This window comes from Leopardus geoffroyi, chromosome D3 (genome assembly GCF_018350155.1).
Source record: "Leopardus geoffroyi isolate Oge1 chromosome D3, O.geoffroyi_Oge1_pat1.0, whole genome shotgun sequence".
NCBI classification, from domain to species: domain Eukaryota; kingdom Metazoa; phylum Chordata; class Mammalia; order Carnivora; family Felidae; genus Leopardus; species Leopardus geoffroyi.
In genome coordinates this window covers 53,584,368-53,609,293 of record NC_059339.1, presented here as the reverse complement: position 1 = coordinate 53,609,293, position 24,926 = coordinate 53,584,368, and the positions used below count along the sequence as shown (strand labels likewise).

Sequence of the window (24,926 nt, the reverse complement as noted above, 5' to 3'; positions counted from 1 at the left end):
AGGGCCGGTGCTCAGAGGAGAGGCACAGAGGAAAATTTGAGATCGGTCAACATAAAGATGGTACCTGAAACCTGCACAAAGATGATCACTGACGTGCAAAGATGAGATCTCTGATTAGGGACAAAGAATGCAGCGAGAAAAGAGGAGGGGAAAGGACTGAGCCTTCCAGAACTCTAGCATGTAAGTAAGTGCCAGGTCGAAGACGGTGAGCCAGCAGGGAAGGAGTAGGAGGGGAATCTAAGGAAAACCAAGGAGAGTTGAGTGTCACATAGGCCAAGAGAAAGCAATATTTCAACACAGTAAAATAAAACAAGTACTAACTAGTTCTGAGACCGCCATCTAGGAAAGAAGGGACTTTTCAGAATTAAGATTCACAGGATATAAACCCTGACTTCCATCTTTTCTACTAAGGAAAATAATACTTAATATACACTTAGTTACTAGAGAAATTGAAGCTCAAGATACATGAATACAAGTAAATAATATTTCATGTGTATTCATATCTCTAGTTCCAGATAACCGAGTCTCAGTATAAGAGGGACAACCCCATGACAATGGTGACAAGGACAGCTGTTGGCTGAGAGCCTCCCATGTGAAAGCTTCATATCCAATCATCAGGTGGCATGAAAACAATGAAAGGGATGCCCGTGCTCTGAGAATCCACTTCTGCTAAGGTTCACCTGAGCCAGCCCCACAGCACCGCGTGCTCAGACCTCATTCCTTCTTTTCTTGCTCTGGGTCTGCTTCCGGGACTAACATGTCCATCGCCGAACCACAGCACTGCAGTTCATCTCTTCCCTCTTGGCTCAGTGCTTTTGAACTGGTCATACATGAACTGACCTCTGGCCTCACCTCAAGATTTTGATTTTTGGACCTGGGTCCACAGATAACCCAAGATAGACAACGCCGGGGGCCCAGCCCTGTCATATTCCTAAGGTGGGTTGAATATCAATCTATGATGATCATGACAATACTCACTTTTAAATTTGTGATGCTATCAAGGAACTACCACAAATAATCCTTGAGCAATGATAAGGGTAAGACAAGAGACAAGCCTGTAAGTCCCAGGTTTCTTTTATCTTCTTGTTTTTAAGTGATCTCTATGCCCAACCCATGGGGCTTAAATTTTATTTTAATGTTTTTATTTTATTTTTGAGAGAGAGAGAGAGTGTGAGTGGGGGAGGAGCAGAGAGAGAGGTAGGCAGGAGATCCGAAGGGAGCTCTGTGCTGAGAGCAGAGAGCCTAGGGGCTCGAACTCACAAACCGTGAGATCATGACCTGCCAGACACTTAACCGACTGAGCCACCTAGGCGCCCCATGCCCAGCGTGGGGTTTGAACTCACGACCCCGAGATCAAAGGTCACGTGCTCCAGCAACTGAGGCAGCCAGGTGCCCCCAGTAAGTCCCAGGTTTAGAATAACAAAGGGACAGGCCTTGATTTCATGTGTACATTTCCATCCCTGGATTAAATAATGTGATGTCTTAAACCCAACTCAAACTGTTATGAAATAAATATAACCTTTCCTGTATTCTAGCTTTCATTAACCTCAGATCAACTTACCTCCTTAACATATTTGGCTACATCACATAATAAGCTGCAGGGTCATTTATCAGAAATCTGAAAGGAATAAGCCCGACATTGAACTTCACTTCTGTTTAGACATGCTTGCACTGAAAAGTGTTGTACTCATGATATCATAGGCCCTCAATAAGCACCAACCACTCAGTACCTAAGAAACCCTATCTGGATCAAACTGCTGAATTTTGTGCAAGAAATACTTCTTCAGAATCAGAATGTCCTCCCTAATATTCAAGAATACAACAAACGGAAGAAATAAAAACCTCCAGCTCTATTGAAATCATACACCTATCACTAATGAAGAGCATACAACACCCCACATTCAGACACCTTTAAGTATTCTTAATAGAAACAACTTTCCAAAGACAGAGGCAGAGTTCTCTGGAAATTACCAGTGAGAATTATGTTGCTTGACAAAATTCTAGAGTAGCTGGCTTGTAAGCAATTAGAAAATAGTAAAATAAAGGACCCACTGTATAGTCACTAAGTCAAATTGAACTGAATACGTTTCTTTTTTGAACACATTTACTGGACCAGTAGATTGAGAACTGTTAGGCTTGTGAACAATGTGCAAGAGCTGGAGACTAGATGATTTAAATTTATTCATAAGTGGTTTGATAACCATACTCTATTATTAATGGATGAAACCTGACTAAAGCCGTCTTTAATGGTTTGCTCCTGGGCTGGTTTCGTCCTGTGCAACAAGGTCAAGGCCTCATTTATCCAATTTGCAAATACATCTTGGAGTGATAGCTAATATGTTGAATGCCAAAATTAAAATTCAAAACATGTATGCAGCAACAAGGAGCCAAAACTGAAAAAGAAAATTCACTAGGCATAAATGGAAGGTCCTAAATTATGAAAAACATTTTAGAGGTTATAACTGATATAAATTGCTATCAATGTTCGTATACCTGAGCAATTTTGTTTTCTTTAATTTATTCTTTTTTTTTTTTTTAACGTTTATTTATTTTTGAGACAGAGAGAAACAGAGCATGAATGGGGGAGGGTCAGAGAGAGGGAGACACAGAATCTGAAACAGGCTCCAGGCTCTGAGCTGTCAGCACAGAGCCCAACGCGGGGCTCGAACTCACGGACCATGAGATCATGACCTGAGCCGAAGTCGGCCGCTTAACCGACTGAGCCACCCAGGCGCCCCTCTTTAATTTATTCTTAAGTTGGCTAACATACAGTGTAGTCTTGGCTTCAGGAGTAGATTCCAGAGATTCATCACTTACATATAACACCCAGTTCTCATCCCAACAATTGCCCTCCTTAATGCTCATCACCCATTTTCCCCACCCCCATCAACCCTCAGTTTGTTCTCTGTGTTTAAGAGTCTCTTATGGTTTGCCCCACTCTCTGGGTTTTTTTTTTTTTTTTTTTGACATTCATTTATTTTTGAGGAGAGAGACAGAGAGAGATCTTATGGTTCACCCCCCATTCTGGTTTTATTATTTTTGAGAGAGAGAGAGAGAGAGAGAGAGAAAGGGAACAGGGAGGGGCAGAGAGAGGGGGAGACACAGAATCCCAAGCAGATTCCAAGTTCTGAGCTGTCAGCACAGAGCTGGACACGGTGCCCCAACCCACGGACTGCGAGATCATGACCCGAGCCGAAGTCAAACACTTAACCAACTGAGTTACCCAGGCGCCTCTCCCCTCTGTTTTTATCTTATTTTTCCTATCCTTCCCCTATGATCATCTGTTAAGTTTCTCAAATTCCACATGAGTGAAATCATATGATATCTGTCTTTCTCTGACTTATTTTGCTTAGCATAATACCCTCCAGTTCCATCCATGCTGTTGCAAATGGCAAGATTTCATTCTTTTTCATTGCCAAGTAGTATTCCATTATATATGAATAAAATAAAATATATAAAATGGAATACTACTTGGCGATGAAAAAGAATTCCATTATATAGTATTCCATTTTATATATATATATATATATATATATATATATGAATAAAATAAAATATATAAAATGGAATACTGCTTGGTGATGAAAAAGAATGTATATATATATATAAATATATATATAATGGAATACTACTATATGTATACATATATACCACATCTTCATCAGTTGATGGACATTTGGGTTCATTCCAATATGGCTATTGTTGATACATTGAGCAATTCTGATTAAAATATGGTTTCAAATATAATCATACAACAGTACCAAATCGTTCTGCGTTGATCAGAAAAAAAACTTAAGGGGCACGTAGGTGGCTCAGTCAGTTGGGCGGCCAACTCTTGGTTTCTGCTCAGGTCATGATTCCAAGGTCATGGGATCAAGCCCCACATCAGGCTCCTTGCTGAGTGTGGAGCCTGCTTGGGATTCTTTCTCTCCCTCTCCTTGTTCCCCTCCCCAGTTCATGCCCTCCCTCCCTCTTTCTCTCAAAATAAATAAATAAACTTAAAAAGAAAAGAAAAAAGAAAAAATTTAAAGCACTATATCGCAGTCATGGAGCCAATAATTCAGAGCATTAAAAAAACTGAACTGGGATCAGCTAATGAAGACCAAAAAGGTAAGTGACACTAAAACCAGGTCATGAGGAATGACTGAAGAAAACGATGAAGTTTAACTTGAGATGAAGTCAAAATCTTCCTGATATTGCAAGAGTTTCTTATTTTATGAATTCAAAAGCAGAGGCACCTACATACTCAATGCTATCCTTATTGAAATTCCAATGGCATTTTCCACAGAAATAGAAACAATCCTAAAATCTACATGGAATCACAAAAGAACCTGAACAGCCAAAACAATCTTAAGAAAGAACAAAGCTGGAGGCATCACACTCCAATTTCAAACTATATCACAAAACAATAGTAATCAAAATAATATAGTATTGGCATGGAAACAGAGACATAGAACAATGGAACAGAATAGAAAGCCCAGAAACAAACCCACATACATGGTCAGTTAATTTACAACGAAGGAGCCAAGAATATATCGTGGGGGAAAGGACAGGCTCTTCAATAAATGGTGTTGGGGAGGGGCGCCTGGGTGGCTCAGTCAGTGGAGCGTCTGACTTCGTCTCAGGTCATGATTTCATGGTTCATGAGTTCCAGCCTCGCATCAGGCTCTGTGCTGACCAAGCTCAGAGCCTGGAGCTTGCTTCAAATTCTGTGTCTCCCTCTCTCTGCCCCTCTCCCACTCACATTCTGTCTCTCTCTCTCAAAAAATAAACACTAAAAATAAAAAATACATAAATAGTGTTGGGGAAACCGGACCACTATCTTACACCATATACAAATATTAACTCAAAATTTAAAGCACTTGAACATAAGACCTGAAACCATAAATCTCCTGCAAGAAACCATAAATGGAAAGTTCCTTGATATTTGTCTTGGTGATAATTTCTTTTATTTGATACCAAATGCAAAGGTAACAAAAGCAAAAAGTAAGTGGGATTAAAACCAACAAAACTCCCATACAGCAAAGGAAACTATTAATAAAATGAAAAGGCAACCTACTGGGAGAAAATATTTACAAACCATGTATCTGATAAAAATTTAACATCCAAAAGATATGAAGAACTCATAGAACTCAATAGCAAAAAAAAAAAAAAAAAAAAAAAAAAAAAAAAATCTAATTAAAAAATAAGCAGATCTGAATAGATGTTTTTCCAAAGACAAGAAAGTAGCCAATGGGTAGGTGAAAAGATGCTCTCTAATCATCAGGCAAATCAAAGCCACAATGAGACATCACTTCATATGTGTTAGAATGACTATTATATATATAAAAAAAAGTAACAAGTATATTGTGACCTATCATGATGAGCATTTCATAATATATGTAATTATCAACTCCTTATGTTGTACACCTGAAACTAATATTGTAGTCAAATATACTTCAATTAAAAAAATTAAAAAGGGGTGCCTGGATGGCTCAATCAGTGAAGCATCTAATTCTTGATCTTGGCTCAGGTCATGGTCTCACAGTTCATGAGTTTGAGCCCCGCATTGGGCTCTGAGCTGACAGTGTGGAGCCTGCTTGGAATTCTCTCTCTCTCTCTCTCTCTCTCTCTCTCTCTCTCTCTCTCTCACTCTCTCTCTGCTCCTACCTTACTCATGCTCTCTCTCTCAACATAAAAAAATAAACTTAAAAGATTTTTAAAAAATTAGACAGGTAGGTGTTGGTGAGATGTGCAGAAAAGGGAACTCTTGTGCACTGTTGGTGGGAACATAAATCAGAGCAGCCACTGTGAAAAACAGTATGGAGTTTCCTCAAAAAATTAAAATAGAACTGCCATATGACCCAGCAACTCCACTTCTGGGTATATATCCAAAGAAACTAAAATCAGGATCTCAAAGATATATCTGTGCTCCCATGTCATTGCAACATTATTATAGTAGCCAAGACATGGGACAACTTAAGGGTTTACACACACACACACACATAGAGGAATTATTCAGCCACAAAAAAGAAGGAAATCTTGCCGTTTGTAACAGGGATGGAACTTGAGGGCATTATGCTAAGTGAAATAGGTCAGAGAGAGACAAATGCTACATAATCTCACTTCTATGTGGAATCTAAACAAAAGCCAGGGGTGCCTGGGTGGCTCAGTTGGTTAAGCACCCAACTCTTGATTTTGCCTCAAGTCATGGTCTCATGGTTCGTGAGTTCCAGTCCTGGGTCAGGCTCTGTGCTGACAGTGTGGAGCCTGCTTGGATTCTCTCTTTCCCTCTCTCCCCGTCTCTCTCTTTCCCTCTCTCCCCGTCTCTCTCTTTCTCAAAATAAACATAAACAATCAAACGAACCAAAAACCAAACTTATAAATTGAGAACAGACTGGTGTTTGCCAGAAGAGGGGGAGATGGGCAAAACAGATGAAGGTGGTCAAATAGTACAAACTTCCAGTTATAAAATGAGTAAGTCGGGGCGCGCCTGGGTGGCTCAGTCGGCGAGGCGTCTGACTCCTGATTTCAGCTCAGGTCAAGACCTCATGGTTCATGGGATTGAGCCTCATGTTGGGCTCTGCACTGACAGTGTGGAGACTGCTTGGGATTCTCTCTCTCTCCCCCTCTGCCCCTCCCCTGCTCTCTCTCAAAATAAATAAATGCTAAAAATAAAATGGGTAATTCATGGGGATGTAATGTACAGTATGGTGACTATAGTTAATAATATTGTATTGTATGTTTGAACTTTGTTAAAAGAATTCATCTTAAAAGTTCTCATCATAAGAAAAAAACTGGCAACTGTGTGTGGTGATGGATGTTAACTAGACTTATTATGGTGATCATTTCACAATATATACAAATATTTCATTACTACACCTGAAACTAATGTTATGTCAATTATATCTCAAAAACACATAATCACAGGTGGTGATCCTGTTACCTTTGATCAGACTAAAATATAGAATCATGAAGTTGTCTTGTGGAGATTGCTTGGATGTGATATGCCATAGCCTGAAAACATTCTGGAAAATCTCAGTAGCTCAGAAAAGTGCTCTTCCACTCAGCTCCGCAGCACTACCTTCACAGACTTAATTCCTATTTTCTTTTTGCTAAATCATCATCTCTGTTCAGCTTAGTCTTCCCCATAAACTGCTGGAGTTCTGCAGGTTGCCAGCTAAAGACATAGCTTAAGTTCCAAAAGGGAGGTTGGGAGGGAGGGAGGGAGGAAGGAAGGAAGGAAGGAAGGAAAGAAGGGACGGAGGGAGGAAGAAAGGAAGTTCTTGGGAACTTATATCTCCCTAATCTGGTATACAATACTTGTTTTTCTGCAGAATCCCTAAAGCACCTTCTTGAGGTATCTAAATTTCAAAAAGCTCCAGCTAGGACACAGAAATGAAGTCCCCCACAACAAACAGGTAGAGAGTGGAAGCATGTGTGGATTGATAATCAAGACTTTAAGTACAAAGTTTTTAAAAGAAACTGCATACCAAGTTGCTTAAGGATGTTACCTTAGTAGGATGTTAGTTGGAAGCTTTTTTTTTTTAAAGGAATAAATTAATAAATACATAAATTTGTGTTAGGAAACCTCTTGCTTAGGTGGAGGAATAGATAACAGGTAGGAAGTGTGTCAGTTCTACAAAAACATTTTCTATGAATATTTTGTTCTAAATATAAGAAAACTGTTTTCTTATATTTAGGATCATAATTATGGCAGAATTTTTTTACACCAATAATTTGAGTGTAATGGGGTCCTGTGACCAAGAAGGTTGAGAACTGTTGGTCTAATGAGCCTAAAATCACTTTATAAACATAAAAAAAAAAATGCTTCAAAAGTGTATTATATCAATTGTATCTAGAAACAGAAAAACAAAGTTAAATGAAGTAATATTCTCAATACTACTGAATAACCCAAACTTATATAAGTTATTCAAGTGATTTGTTAATGTTTCAAAGTAAGTTTTCTCCTAGACAGTGGTTTCTTCAAGTTAATTGCTGGCTAAGAACCAGGCATGTTAAAAATAAAGTGGGCGATAATGCACATGAGGACTATAGTTAACACTGTAGTATGGTATATTTGAAAGTGGGGAGAGTAAATCACAAGCATTCTCATCACAAGAGGGGAAAAAAACCCTGTTTTTTGTATCTACAGGAGATGACGGAGGTTAACTAAACTTACTGTGGTAATCATTTCACAATCTAGGTCATTTTGCTGTATACCTTAAACTTACACAGTGCTGTACATCAACTATATTTCAATAAAACCGGGGAGGAGTGTAGGGGGTTAAAGTTTCTCATCAATAAATAAATCCTGGACATATATCTGATTGCTCAGTAGGATTATGAGCTGATTATTCTTTATAAGGATTATACTTTAAAAAATATATATTTTTAAGTTTTATTTGAGAGATGGAGACAGCATGAGTGGGGGAGGGGTGGAGAGAGAGGGAAAGAGAGAATCCCAAGCAGGCTCTGAACTGTCAGCTAAGAGCCTGATGTGGGGCTCAAACACACGAAACCAGATCATGACCTGAGCCAAAACAGAGTGGGACGCTTCACCGACTGAGCCACCCACGTGCCCCCCCCTCCGCCCCCCACCCCCCTTTTAAAGTAGGCTTCTGTCCAGCGTGAAGCCCAACACAGGACCAGAACTCACGACCCTGAGATCTGACCTGAGCTGAGATAAAGAGTCAGATGCCCAACCAACTGAGCCACCCAGGCACCCCAAAGATATTTTTACTTAGAAGTCCTCATTACCTGGAGTATTTGTACTTCTTGGAGACAAACACAAGGTCTCAGATGTTCCTGCAAAAGTTGCAGATAACAAAGACTAATAATAACCTTTTAGGACCTGTATGCTAAAAGGAAAGAAACATTATCCGAGACTTTCCTAGTAGGATTTGAGAGAACCTGACAGATATAAACATAATTGGTAGAAGTGTACTGAATACACAGTAAGATAACAGGCTGTGTTCCAAGAATTTTGTGTATAAACTCACTCAATCCTCAGACCCACAAATGTGAGAGGCTAAGTAATTTGTCCAAAACCATGGATCAGCCTGCAGAATCATCAAAACCAGGCTAACCTGAGAAACTAGTCTTGGTTGTTTTAAACACTTTCAGTATCTCTTCTTGTGTATTCACAGTAACTCCCCTTTTAGTTTCTGTTGGTAGCATTAGACTCAATTCCCAGGGAAAATAGTCCCTACACTTATTAGAATCCACTGCCTACAAAATGCCCTGGAAAAAGAACACCCCACACATAGCTTATGAGAAAGGTCAGGCAAAAGCTGTGGAAGGTCATTGGTTACACTGTCCACCTGTCTTTCCGCAGCTTCATGAGGGGAAGGCCAGCCAGTTTTCAGCTTTTACCTAGATCTGGCACCTACAAGTGCCAGTACACATCAAAGAACCACTTGCAATGCATCTAACATTCACACATATTAAAAAGTAGCTTGTGGGGCGCCTGGGTGGCGCAGTCGGTTAAGCGTCCGACTTCAGCCAGGTCACGATCTCGCGGTCCGTGAGTTCGAGCCCCGCGTCGGGCTCTGGGCTGATGGCTCAGAGCCTGGAGCCTGTTTCCGATTCTGTGTCTCTGTCTCTCTCTGCCCCTCCCCCGTTCATGCTCTGTCTCTCTCTGTCCCAAAAATAAATAAACGTTGAAAAAAAAAAAAAAAGTAGCTTGAGAAGCTACTTTTTATCTTTTTTGTTCTGGACAAAAGACAAGTTACTGTAGGCTGCTTTTGACTAAATTAAAACCTACATATAAAAATCTCAAAACAATGTTGAGCAAAAGTAGCCAGATTTTTACTGTGTGCGTCCTTTCCTATAAAGCATAAAAGCAGGCAGAATCTGTGGTATTAGAAGTTAGTGGTGGTGGCCAGTTGTGACTGCAAGTAGAAATTAGGGGATTTCTGGGATTCTTTTCTCTTGATCTAAGCTCCAATTACAACAGGCAATTGTTCACTTTGTGCACATTATCATGCGTTGTTTTGCATTTGACAGGAAATGTCTTAATTCACATTTCAGGTGTTTCTTCTTCCCTTGCACAGAGTGGCTGTAACTCATCTGATTAGGTCTCTTCCACATTCACTCCTTTTCCCTGATCATCTTGAATTCTGTAATGGTAGATCCCTCACCATTATACTCTCAAGGGTTCCTATTAATACAGGAATCTGTATAGTTTAATGCAAGTTTGTAAGTTAACGTACATAATGCAATACACTTTTTTTTTTTTTAATTTCAGGGATGTGAGTGCGGTGACTGTCCCTTCTCTCAGCCCCAGGATTGGACAACTGATGTTCGATTAGGAGGGAATCAGGTGGTAATACCCATTTTCTTGAGGCTCCTGTATTCTAATTGCTTAACTCCTCTCCATTCCACACCTTTTTTCAAAATTGTATTGCATAATAGAAAATTATATTGACACTAAGTGGTATCATGGAATGAGTACTTTATTCATATTTCTATTATGAGTTTTATACTACATGTATTTACATGTTTTCTGGGTCACACCTTCTACAAAGGCTAAAATGTCATCACCTCCTCAAAGGGTTTATTCTTTGAGTAGCAGCCCTATTGGATTTCTATAAAAGTTATGATTCAATGAAGATAACTGATACTTGTTAAGCAGCCCAAAAGATACCTGACATTGTACTTGGCAATATGTTCTTACAGCCCTGATATCTTACTTAAGGGTAATTTCTCCATATAAAAGTGTTTATTAACCAGTTAACTAGCTTTCTGCCTGGTTGCTAACAGGGCTTGGAAATCTTGCTGCATAAACACTTGACAGAATAACCTTCTAAATTGACTTACCATTTGAAGTAAAATGGGGTTATCAAGTTAAATCCAACGTACTGCATCAGCATAGCCTTCTCCTAGCCACTTTTTTAAGTGCAAAATGGTGGGTTATCTCCTACATGTCTTCTAGGGTGAGTTATGAGAATTAAATGTTATCATGTTTGCCTCTAGACAAAATTTTAATTAGACACACAAGTAGGAGAAAACCACTTTTAATTGAAAAATAAAGTAATACATCTCAAATAAGACTCTGTTTAACAACATAAACTGTAATTTGCTGAGGGAAATATAAGTGGTATTGTGAAATTTAAGGTATCAGAGTATCAATAGAGTTTCCCTCCTTGAATTTAAGCTGTAAATCTGTAAAGCCTGTCCCTATTTCTAATCCACTGACAAAAGGTGAGATTTTAAACAAACATTTCCATACTGAGGAGTTCCCAGATAATAGCAGTCAATATTTTCCTTCTGAAAATGCTTATAGGAAAGACACACAAGACTATTATTGATATTTTAACTAATCCACAAACTTCAAAACACAATTTCATCAAGGTGATCTCTATTACGATTTTCCTTTAAAGAAGTTCTCAAATCTCAGAACGGTTTAACTTGATATACTGGAAGTATTAACTTTGAAAGAAAGTACTAAAGTTATTGCTTTAAACTGGAAAAACCTATGGTCAAAAATCTTTTTAAAAGAGTTCATTAAACAGCTATTCTTCCAATTACACTCTTGTAACTGCAGAGAAAATGTTCAAGCACATAGTAAACATCACTCTTTCGAATGACAGAACAAAGGCATATGTTATTAAGATGTATGGCTTTTTTTGGTGATTGTTATTACTACCCATAGTCATTACTGTTTGACTGAAAAAGGTTTTTACAAAACTCCACTTCCAAAATTAACATTTTTATTAAATCAAGTTTAAAAAAAATGTTCACTGTAGAAAAGTCAACAAGGGTTTTAACAAAACCAAAATATACCCTTTCATACAATATATGTATATATTAGCAGCAAACTACTTCTGAGATTTTCTTTTATGTTCTTTTAGTTATTTTAAAGAGAGCATAAACAATGCATGTTAGTATGGAATGTCAACTAGTAACACTCTTTATCTTTCATTCTGTGGTTTAGGCCTTCTAGTACAAGTTATTTTATGATTCTCATTAATAAATATGAAGAACAAACCCAGTTTTGACTAAAAAGTAGTGAAACAGAATAGCTGGTAGCATCCATCTCATTACTTCATAGTCATGCATTATCTTTGAGAATAACAAATGAGCACCATATAAACAAGGTAATTATGTACGTGTGTAAATTCAATTTTAAGGTGTAATAGTAGCCAACTAGACCACTTAGCATTTGACTGTTACCTTTTAAAAGTTGGGTGATATACAAAATTTTAATCAAATCAGATAAATACGTCAATCCCATATTGCTTGTATATTTAAAAAACCTTAATAGAAATTCTGTAGATAACCTGACAAACTGCATGCATATGTGTGTATATATACATACAAAAGCGTATGCATATATACATATACATCTTTAGCTTTGAATGAATTTCTAAACTGAGATGAAGCCAAACCTCATAGACGTAGAATATATCACCAACTGAAAGTTTCTAACGAAAGTTTCATCTCAGCTAAAGAGAAATACTGGCAATTGAAAACTCTGAGGCCAAAGAGCTGTACTTCAGCTTAATATACTTTAGGTTTACAAATTAGTCAGCCAAACAAACAGGATTTGAAATTACCAACTGCCCACCAAAGAAATTTTTCTCTTAATATTTCCTTCTAGAGCAAAAAGGAAATATCTTTACAATGAACTTTCACTTTTTAAAGTTATAATTATTAAAGAAATCTCACTAGTCTTCAAAAATACTAAACATTATATAAATACAATTTTCTTATAGTTGAATTCTTCAGCTAGAATCTGTATTAAAAAAGTTTCCTTTGGATTGTTTCATTTAGCACTTCAAGTCTCCATTCTGCAACTCTGATAACTGGCTCAGATTTGGTAGGTTTATATCAATCACATCTTTCAGGATGTGCTACTGTGTGTTACCTGTGTACAAGAACATCAATGGGAGAACTGCACCAAATTCCAAAAGCAACATAAGGAAAAAGTCAAGAATGTATAATATAAAAAAGTTAAGTACAACAGGGAATCCCTTTTTTCCATTAATGAAATATAATCCTTTCAATATTTTTAAAGAATATGTCCTAACTTTCACTTTTAGATGGTTCACCTTTATTTTTTAATTGAAAAACTAAATCAAAAGACTGAATTACTTTTATTAATACACACATCAAGTTACTGAAACGGTGACTTCATGTAGTTTTCCCCTTAAAGATGGCACTTGCAGGCATAAAGATGCAGAGATGTCTACAGCCTTCAGATGTTTACTTGAAAAGATTCCTCAACAGCAGTTTGATATTGGGTTTCCTCATCTAGCTGAAGATTCTAAAAACAATGACATTAACATGTCAAAAGGAAAAACATACTTACTACTCAATACTTTGCCCAATACATTACACATACTTGAAATGGTTTATGTTTATACTATAATATATACTCTCCTTTAAAATATAAGATTTAAATACCTGAACTTTAATAAGTAATTAATTTCAGTTGTAATTATTTAAGAATAATTGATAAATACATAGGATCAGCAGAGAATGAAATTTCAAAGTTATAATGACCTTATGATAAGGCCATTAATTAAAAGTACAGTTAAAGGCAACCCACAATCATAAGTGATAAATTCTGTCATCTCTAGAAAAGAATGCCAAATGTCTAAAAATAAATTCATTTTAAAGAAAATGAGCATTTACTGAATTAAGAGCACTGAATCGCAGTTTTTTTTGTTTGCTTGTTTTAAGTTTATTTATTTTGAGAGAGAGACAAAGTGTGAGTCCGGGAGGGGCAGAGAGAGAGATAGAGAGCGAGAGCCAGAGAGAATCCCAAACAGGCTCTGCACTGTCAGCACAGAGCCTGACACGAGGCATGAACCCACAAACCGTGAGATCATGACCTGAGCTGAAGTCAGATGTTTAACCGACTGAGCCACCCAGGCACCCCGAATAGCAGCTTCTTAATAATAACACAAAGCTAAAAACTATTGCTCAATCTTAGTTATATTGCTACTTTCACTTAAACAATTCTGCTTACTATCAATTATGTCCTATCGGTTTGCTTTAATAGGCTTCCACTTGACAGTCCTAATAATTAAAATTACATACTCTTCTGTGGCCAAAAAAACCCCAATCTGACAATTAGATCAAAAGTGGTTCACAAGATAGATTTTTGTTTTTTCAAATCATAGTTCTCCACAGTAAACATTTAAAATAAGAATTTAAGAATCTATAATTATTTCATAAAAATGCTAAAATTATAAGTACATCTGAATTTTACATACATTTGAGTTATTTTAAAACAATATGACTAAATATGCAAATTCCACAAAATAAAGAAACATTTATCAAGAATGATATAACTGCAACATTGGAGAGCAAAGTGTAAATTCTGTTCATTCCATTGCCAGAACTGCACATACCTGTGCTTATTTCCTAAACTGGAAAACAAGTATCAGCCATTCTTTGTCAGGATCAATATTGAATTAGATAAGGTTTTAATTCACTGAAGTTGAATAAAATGTAATTTCACAATACAACAAATCATCTAATTTTTTAAAAAAATTATGACACATTTAGAAGGTAGAAAGTAACCACATGTTTTGCTTTAGGGATGCATTTTTACATTATGTAACTTCCCTTGTGCACCCTATTAAAAGCCATCAACTAAGACCAGAATCTACTCAACCTGGCTCTACTTAATAATTAAGCTCCCTCACTTTTAAAAAAGACTGTACCTCATGTGGATACAAGAACTTAGTATAAGTTGAGAAATACACTCTCCATCTGTTGAACCATTTTTACTTCTCTAAGCAGGTACAGTTATCCCTTAAATCTAGACAGTTTTCGGGGCGCCTGGGTGGCGCAGTCGGTTAAGCGTCCGACTTCAGCCAGGTCACGATCTCGCGGTCCGTGAGTTCGAGCCCCGCGTCGGGCTCTGGGCTGATGGCTCAGAGCCTGGAGCCTGTTTCCGATTCTGTGTCTCCCTCTCTCTCTGCCCCTCCCCCGTTCATGCTCTGTCTCTCTCTGTCCCAAAAAAAAATAAATAAACGTTGAAAAAAAAAAATTAAAGAAAAAAAAAATCTAGACAGTTTTCATATAAGTCATCATCTGGACAATCTGGGTGTCTGCTCTTCTTATATTATCTCTCTAGTATAGGATGTGAATAGTCAATTCACCTTTTATCACTCCCACAAACCAAAGTTCACCTAGATTACAAAAACAACAGAACCTGCTCTATAACCATCCAGTATGATACAACAGCTGGTCTCAAAACTCAAGTCTAGATTGAAAAAGTTAATTTAACTTGAATATTTAAGCAGTATTTTCTTAAGCTTAAAGAATTTCACTTACCACAAATTCTCCATAATCAAACTGATGTCTCTGATTTAGATGACTAACGAAATTTCTAGTAATCTGGCTAGGATCTCCCCAAGGAAGAGACACACAAATAGGACACGTCTATAAGAAACAGAATGTTTTAAATAAAAAATAATGAAAATAACCAAACATACAAATTACTGAAAGTATTAAAATAACACAGGCTTATGTTACCAAAAACATTTACATGAAAACCATTTCTAAGATCCAAATTTTAGGAAAAGATCACTTCTGGACCAAATTACCTCAGATAAATTATAGTAATATAATTCAACACAATAAAAAGATCTTATACATTTTATTAGTTTAAACTCTGATTACACAACTGTTTGAATAGAAACAACACACCCAATCATAATTGCTAATTAATACCAATCATAGTTGCTATCATTAACAAGTACGTAATCTCATTTGAGCCACAAAAAACTATAATTATTATGACTCTTTTATAAGTAAAATGAAAGTGAAGTAAACTTTAAATTGTATCCTTAAGGTTTTAATGAGGACATACTAAAAAGTGAATGTATGATATACTGAAATGAAATAAGAAGAAACTTTTGGTAATTGGACTCTAGCCAAAGTCTGTGCTGTGTTAAATACAATGCAGAAACAAAAATCTGCTAGTGTGATATAAAACAAATGAAATCTCTTAAATGTGAGATTTCTCCTGGAGGTATCTTTGGCATTGTATGTTTATTTAACAGTAACTGACCCTCTCCTAATGAGCAAAGTAGGTGGTATTTCCCTTAGTGCCATGTGAGAGTTTAAGGGCGGCCTCAACAGTTACTGAGGTGTATTCTTTCTCACTTTTTTCTAGTACATCCACTAAAACTGCTTAGAAATATCTATAATCCTTAATTTATAAAATTTTCCTTCTACTCTTATTTCTGAAGAAAATATTTATGTATCAAAATGTACAGCTGAAAAGGAAGTATCTCTTCCAGTTCAGTTCAGTTTCTCCTGTTCCATCCACAGGTGAAATCACTTACCTATGTAACTCATGTTCCAAAAGAGGACTTGTAGGACCATTACCACAATCTTGGAATCCCGCACTCCACTCTGTCTCCCTCATTCATCAAAAAGGTCTCACCCCTTTCTTACACAGCCTCAAAATGGCATCAAAAAGATATGTATGCATCAAAAAGAAAGTACAATTCTTTTCCTTCCTTACTTTATGCATTCATACACTAGATTCTGCAAGGATACAATTAAAAATACCTACTGACTTTATACTTATTTGTAAGCATTTTCACCTGCAGCAGATCCACCAGATCAGACCCAGTCGTTTGCATTCTCTAGACTAAGAAACCGAGAAGCCCCAATAAAGTTTGGTTCTGCCACTCCTCAAATGAATCCCCAGCTCACCTTTCATTATTTCACTCTCCTCCGGGCTATTCTCCTACATTACCCTTACAATAAGCATCTCCCTTTTTATAAGTGAGTTACTGGAATTTTAAATATCTTGTTTTGCTTCACAGTCATCAATTTTTTTGTTGACCTAAACCTACCTTAATGATAATGCCCCATCCAAATTTAAATCAACTCCTTTCCCTTGTACACATGAAATGAAATAAATGAAACAGTGTATTTAAAAATGCAGAAGAACATCTTAAACATATGTACTTACCACAGGAACTATCTGAAATAAGTGATTACTGTTACAGTGATCCAGTAAACGCTGCCTGGTAAAATTTGATTCTTGACACAAGGGACACTTAAAGGTAGGATGCCCAGAAGAGCTATAAAACAATTTTAAATGAATTGTACTTAATTTGAAATTGTAACATAAAAATGATGCTTTCTTATTCTAACCAATTACTGTAAGTTTCTTTTTTAAAAAGTTATACTTACTAGACTATTTAAATTTTTTTTTAATTTTTTTTTTCAACGTTTATTTATTTTTGGGACAGAGAGAGATAGAGCATGAACGGGGGAGGTCAGAGAGAAGGAGACACAGAATCGGAAGCAGGCTCCAGGCTCTGAGCTGCCAGCACAGAGCCCGATGCGGGGCTCGAACTCACGGACCGCGAGATCGTGACCTGAAGTCGGACGCTTAACCGACTGCGCCACCCAGGCGCCCCAGACTATTTAAATTTTTGAAAAAACTATCTTCAATAAATCATCTACAACAGATGTTCCCAAACGATCTCAGTTTACGTACCCTTAAAATGTCTCAGTACATTTTTTTCAGTACATTTAGTGCCTCAAGGCCTAAAACAAAACAAATCTAGCTGTCCCACTTATGAAGCAGTTAGGTCCAAACAACTTAAATTTAATCATTTGTGTAAGGCCAACAGATGTCACTATAACTCCCCTGAAAGTTGTACATATCCTGTGGTGTCCCAGTTTGGACACCCCCGTTATCTAAGAACTCAAAACTTTTAAAAGACTCCCATCAAGATCATATCTTTAGCTTATCCCAGTCTCTAGCAATCACACATAAAAATTCATAAGAAAAGTGAAAAACAAAAGCATCAATCATCAGAATGATCAACATTTCAAAACATTTTAGAGGATCACACATCAATGATGTTTAATACCTCAGAATTTCAACAAGACAGTTCAATATTGACAACTCTACCTAAATTATGCATGGAAGAAACCTGACCACAGTGAAAAAGGAGAGCTAAAAAGGAGAGCTATTCTAATTTAATGTGATCTGTAAAAGCATCTGCAGCATTTATTTCTAAATTCCCAACTTCTAGCATTGTCTGATGAATTCACTAAGAAAGTTTAATTTAAAAAATCTATTTTTATAAAGTGATAGATATAATTTACTAAAGTAGCAGAATTTTCAAAAGCTTACCTTGTATTCTCCTGATAAGTTTCTGTGTTATCAGACGTAGATGTTTCACTCCTATTACTTAAGAAACATAGAGGGGGAATAGTTAATACTTCAAGTAATAAAGCACATTACAGATTCATTAACTTGAATTGCTAATGAAAATGACTAGTCTGAATTTGTTTTAAAGCCTGAACTTCAAATAGTTCTGAACTATGAAACAATTATGGCATCATTTACTTTTTAAATAAGTTTGAGTAAGACGACTGTTTATTAAGTCCTTATGTCCTTTAAAATTAATTTATGCAATTGCAAATAAATAATATAGAATTTTTCAGGATTATCTTAAATCCATAGCATGATAATATTTCCCCAGGTCCTTCAGACTTTCACAGTAAGAGACTCTTCTACCTAATCTACTAAGTTACTGAATGCTGGGGCTGAGGCAAGAATTTGTGAACTTTTTGACTTGTAACTAGGATATGGTTTAAAGCTATGGCCTCCAACGTGGAGTAGGCATAAGAAAATATTTTTGAAAATATTTAAGAAAATCATTATGTTCATATTTTCCAAAAAGGAACTAGGCTTTCCAACATTTAATATACAGAACCATTTGACATCCTCACTTGGACCCTGTGCCAGAGCCAAATGTCATATGCAGCATTAGAGAAATCCAGAGGAAAGAGTGGGTATATTCTAAATGGGAACTGTCACTTAGGCATTACAGAACTTCATCAGTGTGGTCAATTTTATAGAAACAAGGCCTTTCAATAGCAGAAACATTAAAACAGAAATGAAACAAGAAGTGGGCAAGAAAACTGTACCCTACAGAGATTTTCTCATATCTCAACACCAGAGTTAAAAGCGTTGTTAAACTTAGAAAACTGGTTATTCATATTTTTACAAAAACAAAAACAAAAAACAAGCAGTACTACTATACCATCTCAATAACAGATGTAACTTTCTTTTTGATTTTTTAAAATTTGTTTTTCATAATAAAGCTATATACAAGAAAGTTGTATATATACTGTAGACACCCTTCCAATGACAGCTCCTTCTATGAAGATAAACCATGTTAGCTCTCCACACAGATCTTATGCTGAGCGAGCAAGCAAGCTTCCCAGTTTCTACACCCAAAGAGACTATTAAACCACTATTTTCTGCACCCTTCCAGCAGATCTCATCTGTCTCTTCAGGTAAAGGTGGTATTTTAACAATGTGGAGACTAAACACCTTTTTAAAATAACTCAGTCAGAGACTGCATTTATTAAAGAGATGTTACGATTTTGTCACCAAAAACAGTATGTATCACTTATTTTAAAAAATCTCGTATCAATGTTTTTAAACTTTGTAACAGATTTTTCTAATTGCTTTAAAAATCTTCCAAATGAGGGCACCTAGCTGGCTCAGTCAGTACAGCATGCATCTTGATCTCAGGGTTATGAGTTCAAGCCCCACAGTGGGCACGGAGTTTACTTTTTTAAAAATTTAAAAATTAAAAAGTAAACAAAATCTTCCAAATAAAGGGGCTCCTGCATGGCTCAGTCAGGTGTGCATCTGACTTCAGCTCAGATCATGATTTCACGGTTCATGAGTTCAAACTCCACATGGGGCTCGCTGCTGTCAGCCTGTCAGCACAGAGCCCACTTGGGATCCTCTGTTTCCCTCCTCTCTCTGCCCCTCCCCAACTTGGGCTCTCTCTCACATAAAATTAAAAAATAAAGAACATTAAAAATATCTTCCAAATCAACACAATCACTGGGTTTTGAAGGTGCCCTTTAAAAACATTTTAACAGGGGCGCCTGGGTGGCTCAGTCAGTTAAGTGTCCAACTCTTGGTTTCAGCTCAGGTCACGATCTCACAGTTCTGTGAGTTCAAGCCCTGTCTCGGGTTCTGTGCTGGCAGCACAGAGCCTGCTTGGGATCCTCTTTCTCTCCTCTCTCTTCCCCTCCCCTACTCGTGTTGTCTCTATTTCTTTTGAAATAAATAAATAAACTTAAAAAAATAAAAACATTGTTACAACTTCTGATTGCTTTGTAATAACAACTATAACATCATTAAGGAAGATGAAAATTTCAACAAAAGCTCTTTTGACATTTAGTGAGTGAAACTGAAAATTTTAGTAATCTCCTTCCATTCAGATCTGTATCTTTTTTGTACGGTAGGTATATTTTTCAGCTATGACAGTCATCAAAATCAAGTATCAACGTAAAGTGAACATAGTTCCAAATCTCTGATTATGTCACAGTGTTTAAGATTAAAAAAAATTTTAGGAAGTACAGTCAACAACACTGGTTTTAGTGAAAGTATTAATAAAACTTTAAGAATAAAATATTTTATACCACTAAATAAAGCAAAACTTATTTTAAAGTAACGATTTCGTCTTTATCTCACTTAAATTTTGCATGCTTTATAACATAAAGTATCAGTACTGTAAAAATACATGCATAGTTTTTAAATAAACATACACACAGTAGGAATGCATGCCTGATTTTTTTCACTGATGAGATATGAAATCACAAAAGTGATTTAAAACATTTTAATATCAAATTTAACGCTCTTTTAAAATGCTTTCTCTCTCTTCCATTGCCCATATAGTTCTGTTTTCCATTACAACTCTCATTATCATCATTCCAGCCCTTTCTAGTCATTTGTATCATGTCTATTACTGGTAGCCTACTCATTTACTCCAGAAATACATCAATGGGTTCAATAACAGAAAATCTATCACTGACAGCATATTAACAATTAAAATTAAAAAAGATAATTTCATTTGATGCAGAAAAATATCATCCAATAAAATTCAATCTCCGTAATGTAAACAAAAACAAAAAAAAACCCTCTGATCATTCACAAAGCTTTTAAAAGTACAAACGCCTAGGGGAACCTGGGTGGCTCAATCAGTTAAGCATCCAACTCCTGATTTGGGCTCAGTTCATGATTTCATGGTTCGTGGGTTGGAATCCCACGCAGGCCTCGGCCCTGGCAGCCTGGAGCCTACTTGGGATTCCTCTCTCTCTCCCTCTTTCCCCTCATACTCTCTCTGTCCTTTCCCCTGCTTGCACTCTCTCTCTCTCAAAATAAATAAACATTAAAAAATAAATACAAATGCCTAGACTCTAGATATCACAATATCTGGGAATGGAGCCAGATGTGTATATATATATATATTTTTTTTTTTAATTCCATTAAAGATTCTGATTTGAATAGAACCATTTAAGGAGGAAATCTTAAGTTGAGAGTGATAGCATCATGACACAGATAAAGAATAACTATGTTAGGTTAAAAAAAAACATTGTAAACATAATAGAAAATTCTAGATGCATTCCCACTTAAAATGAAGAACAAGAAAAAGGTGCCTCCTATTTAATATCAGATAGAGATCTTAGTTAATGCAATAAATTATGACATGAAGCACTAAGAGACAAAACTGTATAAAAAACAAAATAATTTTCCATTTAATAAATCTAAAAAAATCTACCATTATTTGGAACTCTTAGAACTAATAAATCAACAGTTGCAAAATACAACCTTAATGTATAAATCTGTACTAATCCTAATCACTAGGAATAACCACTCAGATTATGAAACAGGAAAAAAATCCATTTGTATATTAACAAAAACTATACACTTTTCGGAAAAGATACAATAAAACATTTACACATGCTCTAAACGGATTTCTTTTAGCATATTTTTTAAATGTTTGTTTATTTTTGAGAAAGCGCATACACAATGCGGGGAGGTGCAGAAAGAGAGACACAATGTGCAGCAGGCTCCAGGCTTAGAGCTGTGGGCTCAAAGCCCAACCCAGGGCTCGAACCCAAGAACTGTGAGATCATGACCTGAGCCAAAGTCGGACGTGCAACCAACTGAGCCACTCAGGCGCCCCTCTTCCAGCATTTTTTAAAAATGGGAGAGAGAGGTGGGAAAAATCAGTACCATATGATGTCAATTCTCTCCAAATTAATGTATTTTCAATAAATTCAACCTCTATATCGCCTCTGATCAAAATCTCTACAGAGATTTTCAGGAGACTCAAAAGTCTGATCCTAAAATTCATATGGAATAGCAAAGGATCAGTAACAGAGAGTGTTTTGTAAGTAAAACAAGGTGGGAAACTTTCCTTATCTGACATTAAGACTCACTGTTAAAGTCATAGTAATTAAGATAGCCTGATACTAGACAATAAACAAATAGACCAATAGAACAGAATACAGAGATGTGTAGGACTGAAATGGTATTGTAAATCAGTGAGAAAAAATGGACCCAATGAATGGTACTGGGACAAATGACTAATCACGTGGGGAAAAATTTTCCTGTCACATTATACATCCAAAATAAATGTGAAAAGCAAAACTTTAAAATGTTAAAGAAAAAAATATCTTATAACCTGATGTAGGAAAAGATTTCTCAAGCATGACACAAAAAGCAAAAATCATAAAGAAAATAATTATATTTCTATATATACATACAGAAATATAATATATATTTTAGTATGTCAAAAGACACCATAACAAGACTAGCCAAAAACTGAACAAACGCATTTGCAATCAGGAAACAAAAGCAAAAACAGACAAGCAGGACTGTCTCAAATTAAAAAGCTTCTGCACAGCAAAGGAAACAAGAAGTGAAAACATGACCTACAGAATGGAAGAAAATATTTGTAAACCATGTAACTGATAAACAGTGAATTTACAAAATATATAAGAAACTCCTACAACTCAACAGCAGACACTACCAACCCAATTACAAAATGGGCTAAAAACTTGAATAAATAATTCTCCAAAGATAATCTACAAATGGCCAACAGGTATAATGCTCAAGGTCACTAATCATCAGGGAAATGCAAATCAAAACCACAATGAGCTATCACTTCATACCTCTTATGATAGCTATTATCAAAAGAACAAAAGACAAGTGTTAGAGTGTGGAGAAACTGGAACCCTTGTATATTGTAGGTGGGAATGCAAAAATGGTGCAGCCACTATAGAAAACAGTACGGAGGTTCCCCCACAAAAAAACCAAGCAAAACTACCATATGATTCAGCAATCTCACCTGTGGGTCTTTATCCAAAACAACTGAAATCAGGACAGTAAAGAAATATTAGCATTCCCATGTTCACTGTAGTGCTATTCATAATAGCCAAAAGGCAGAAACAATCTTGTGAATGCATAAAGAAACAAAGATGTGAATGGATAAAGAAAATGTGGTATATACATACAATGGATTATTCACCCTTAAAAGGAAATCCTGCAAATGAATGAATCCTGCAGATGACAACATGAATGAACCTCATGTTATGCTAAGTTAAATAAGGCCAGTCACAGTACAATTTCAGTTGCATGATCTCAGTTACATGAAGTTAAGTAGACTAGCCAAACTCATAAAAGCAAAGAATAGAATGGTGGTTGCCAGAGGCTACAAGAGGATGAAATAGGGAGTTACTAATCAACATGTATAAAACATAAGTTACGCAAGGCAGGTTCTAGAGATTTGGGGTACAACATTATGCTTACAGATAACAATACTATTTTATACACTTAAAAATCAGTTAAGAGGATAGCTACTAGCTCATATTAAGTTTGTTTTCCAAATTTTAAAAAAAGGTAAGGGGGTGCCTGACTGGTTCAGTAAGAAGAGTGTGCGATTATTGATCTCAGGGTTGTGAGTTTGAGCCCCATGTTGGGAGTAGAGATTACGTAAATAAAACTTTTTTAAAAAAGGGAAAAAAAGAATTAAAATTATGTATAACTATGCCATTTAATGCTAAATTAAACTGTGATAGTCCTTAAAGCAAAGTTTTCAAAATACTACAGTATCCCATTTCTAGTCTTTTAAAAATATAAAGAAAAACTTCAAGTTCTATGTTTATGTGTTTTACAAAACGGCAAAAAAATATTTAGTTCTGAGTAAAAAAAATATATATATATATAAATATTTGTAATGCATGTAATAAAGGATTATCATCCATATTATATAAAGAAGGCTTATGAATAATGAAAACCCATTTTATATAATACTTGTACCAGATTCCTTAATAAAGATTTAGCCACTAAAAATGTTCAACATCTTGGAGAAAAGATGACAATGTAAGATTGCCGTCAACTTTAATTCAGTCTTTGTGAAGAGCTGTATTTGGACTAAACTGTATGAATCCACTGATACCTACTTATTAATGTTTACAAGGAGTCAAAATTAGTAGGAAAAGCCTACAAACAGACCAAACAATTTCTAAGGAAGATAAAATGTGTCTGGTATCTTAATGATTACATTCATCTTCCTTCCCACTCCTCCTCATCCTCACTTCTAGAGGCTAAAGAAAACAGAAAGCATGCAGTCTTATACATTAAAACGAGAATTTTATTGTTGTGAGCTACAAATGGACTTAACTAGCACTGCTATATATTTATTATGATGAACTACCCCATACTAATGCAATAATTTTGTTAAACATCCTCCAATATTTATTACTCCATAGTACATAGTTCTACCCTGAATGATTTGACTGAAACTCGTGGGCTAGTTTATTTTGGATTACTCAACCGGAAGTTATACTACTACATACACAGAAAAGGGGACTGTGTCTGTTTTGCTCATCCCTGTACATTCTATAACATGTAGAGTGTGCCCAGTAGTTCAGAAAGTATAATAAATCTATGTTGAACTAATAAAATGATCTCTGGATTTATTTTGAAATTTTGTTACTACTGAGATAGGTACATGCAAACACCACTTTAAGAATTTCCACAGTCAAGGGGCACCTGGGTGGCTCAGTCAGTTAAGCATCCGACTTCAGCTCAGGTCATGATCTCACGGTCTATGAGTTCGAGCCCCACATCGGGC

The 24,926-nt window shown here is 36.1% G+C and overlaps 1 protein-coding gene across 9 annotated transcripts in view; it reads right to left on the bottom strand.

The window, feature by feature from the left end:
• Positions 1 to 10,981: 10,981 nt before the first annotated feature.
• RNF138 (ring finger protein 138) overlaps positions 10,982 to 24,926 on the bottom strand; it is a 36,471-nt gene continuing 22,526 nt past the window's right edge. For 6 of the 9 annotated variants that reach the window (XM_045457057.1, XM_045457062.1, XM_045457059.1 and 3 more), the window contains 4 exons: positions 18,107 to 18,163; positions 16,928 to 17,039; positions 15,274 to 15,381; positions 10,982 to 13,249 (listed from right to left, as the gene is read on the bottom strand). In XM_045457057.1, coding sequence (XP_045313013.1) covers positions 13,181 to 13,249; positions 15,274 to 15,381; positions 16,928 to 17,039; positions 18,107 to 18,163 — 346 coding nt within the window. In that variant the 3' untranslated portion in view covers positions 10,982 to 13,180. Of the gene's footprint in view, positions 13,250 to 15,273; positions 15,382 to 16,289; positions 17,040 to 18,106; positions 18,164 to 24,926 lie in introns of those variants that run through there. The other 3 variants (XM_045457058.1, XR_006707264.1, XR_006707263.1) reach the window with 3 other exon arrangements.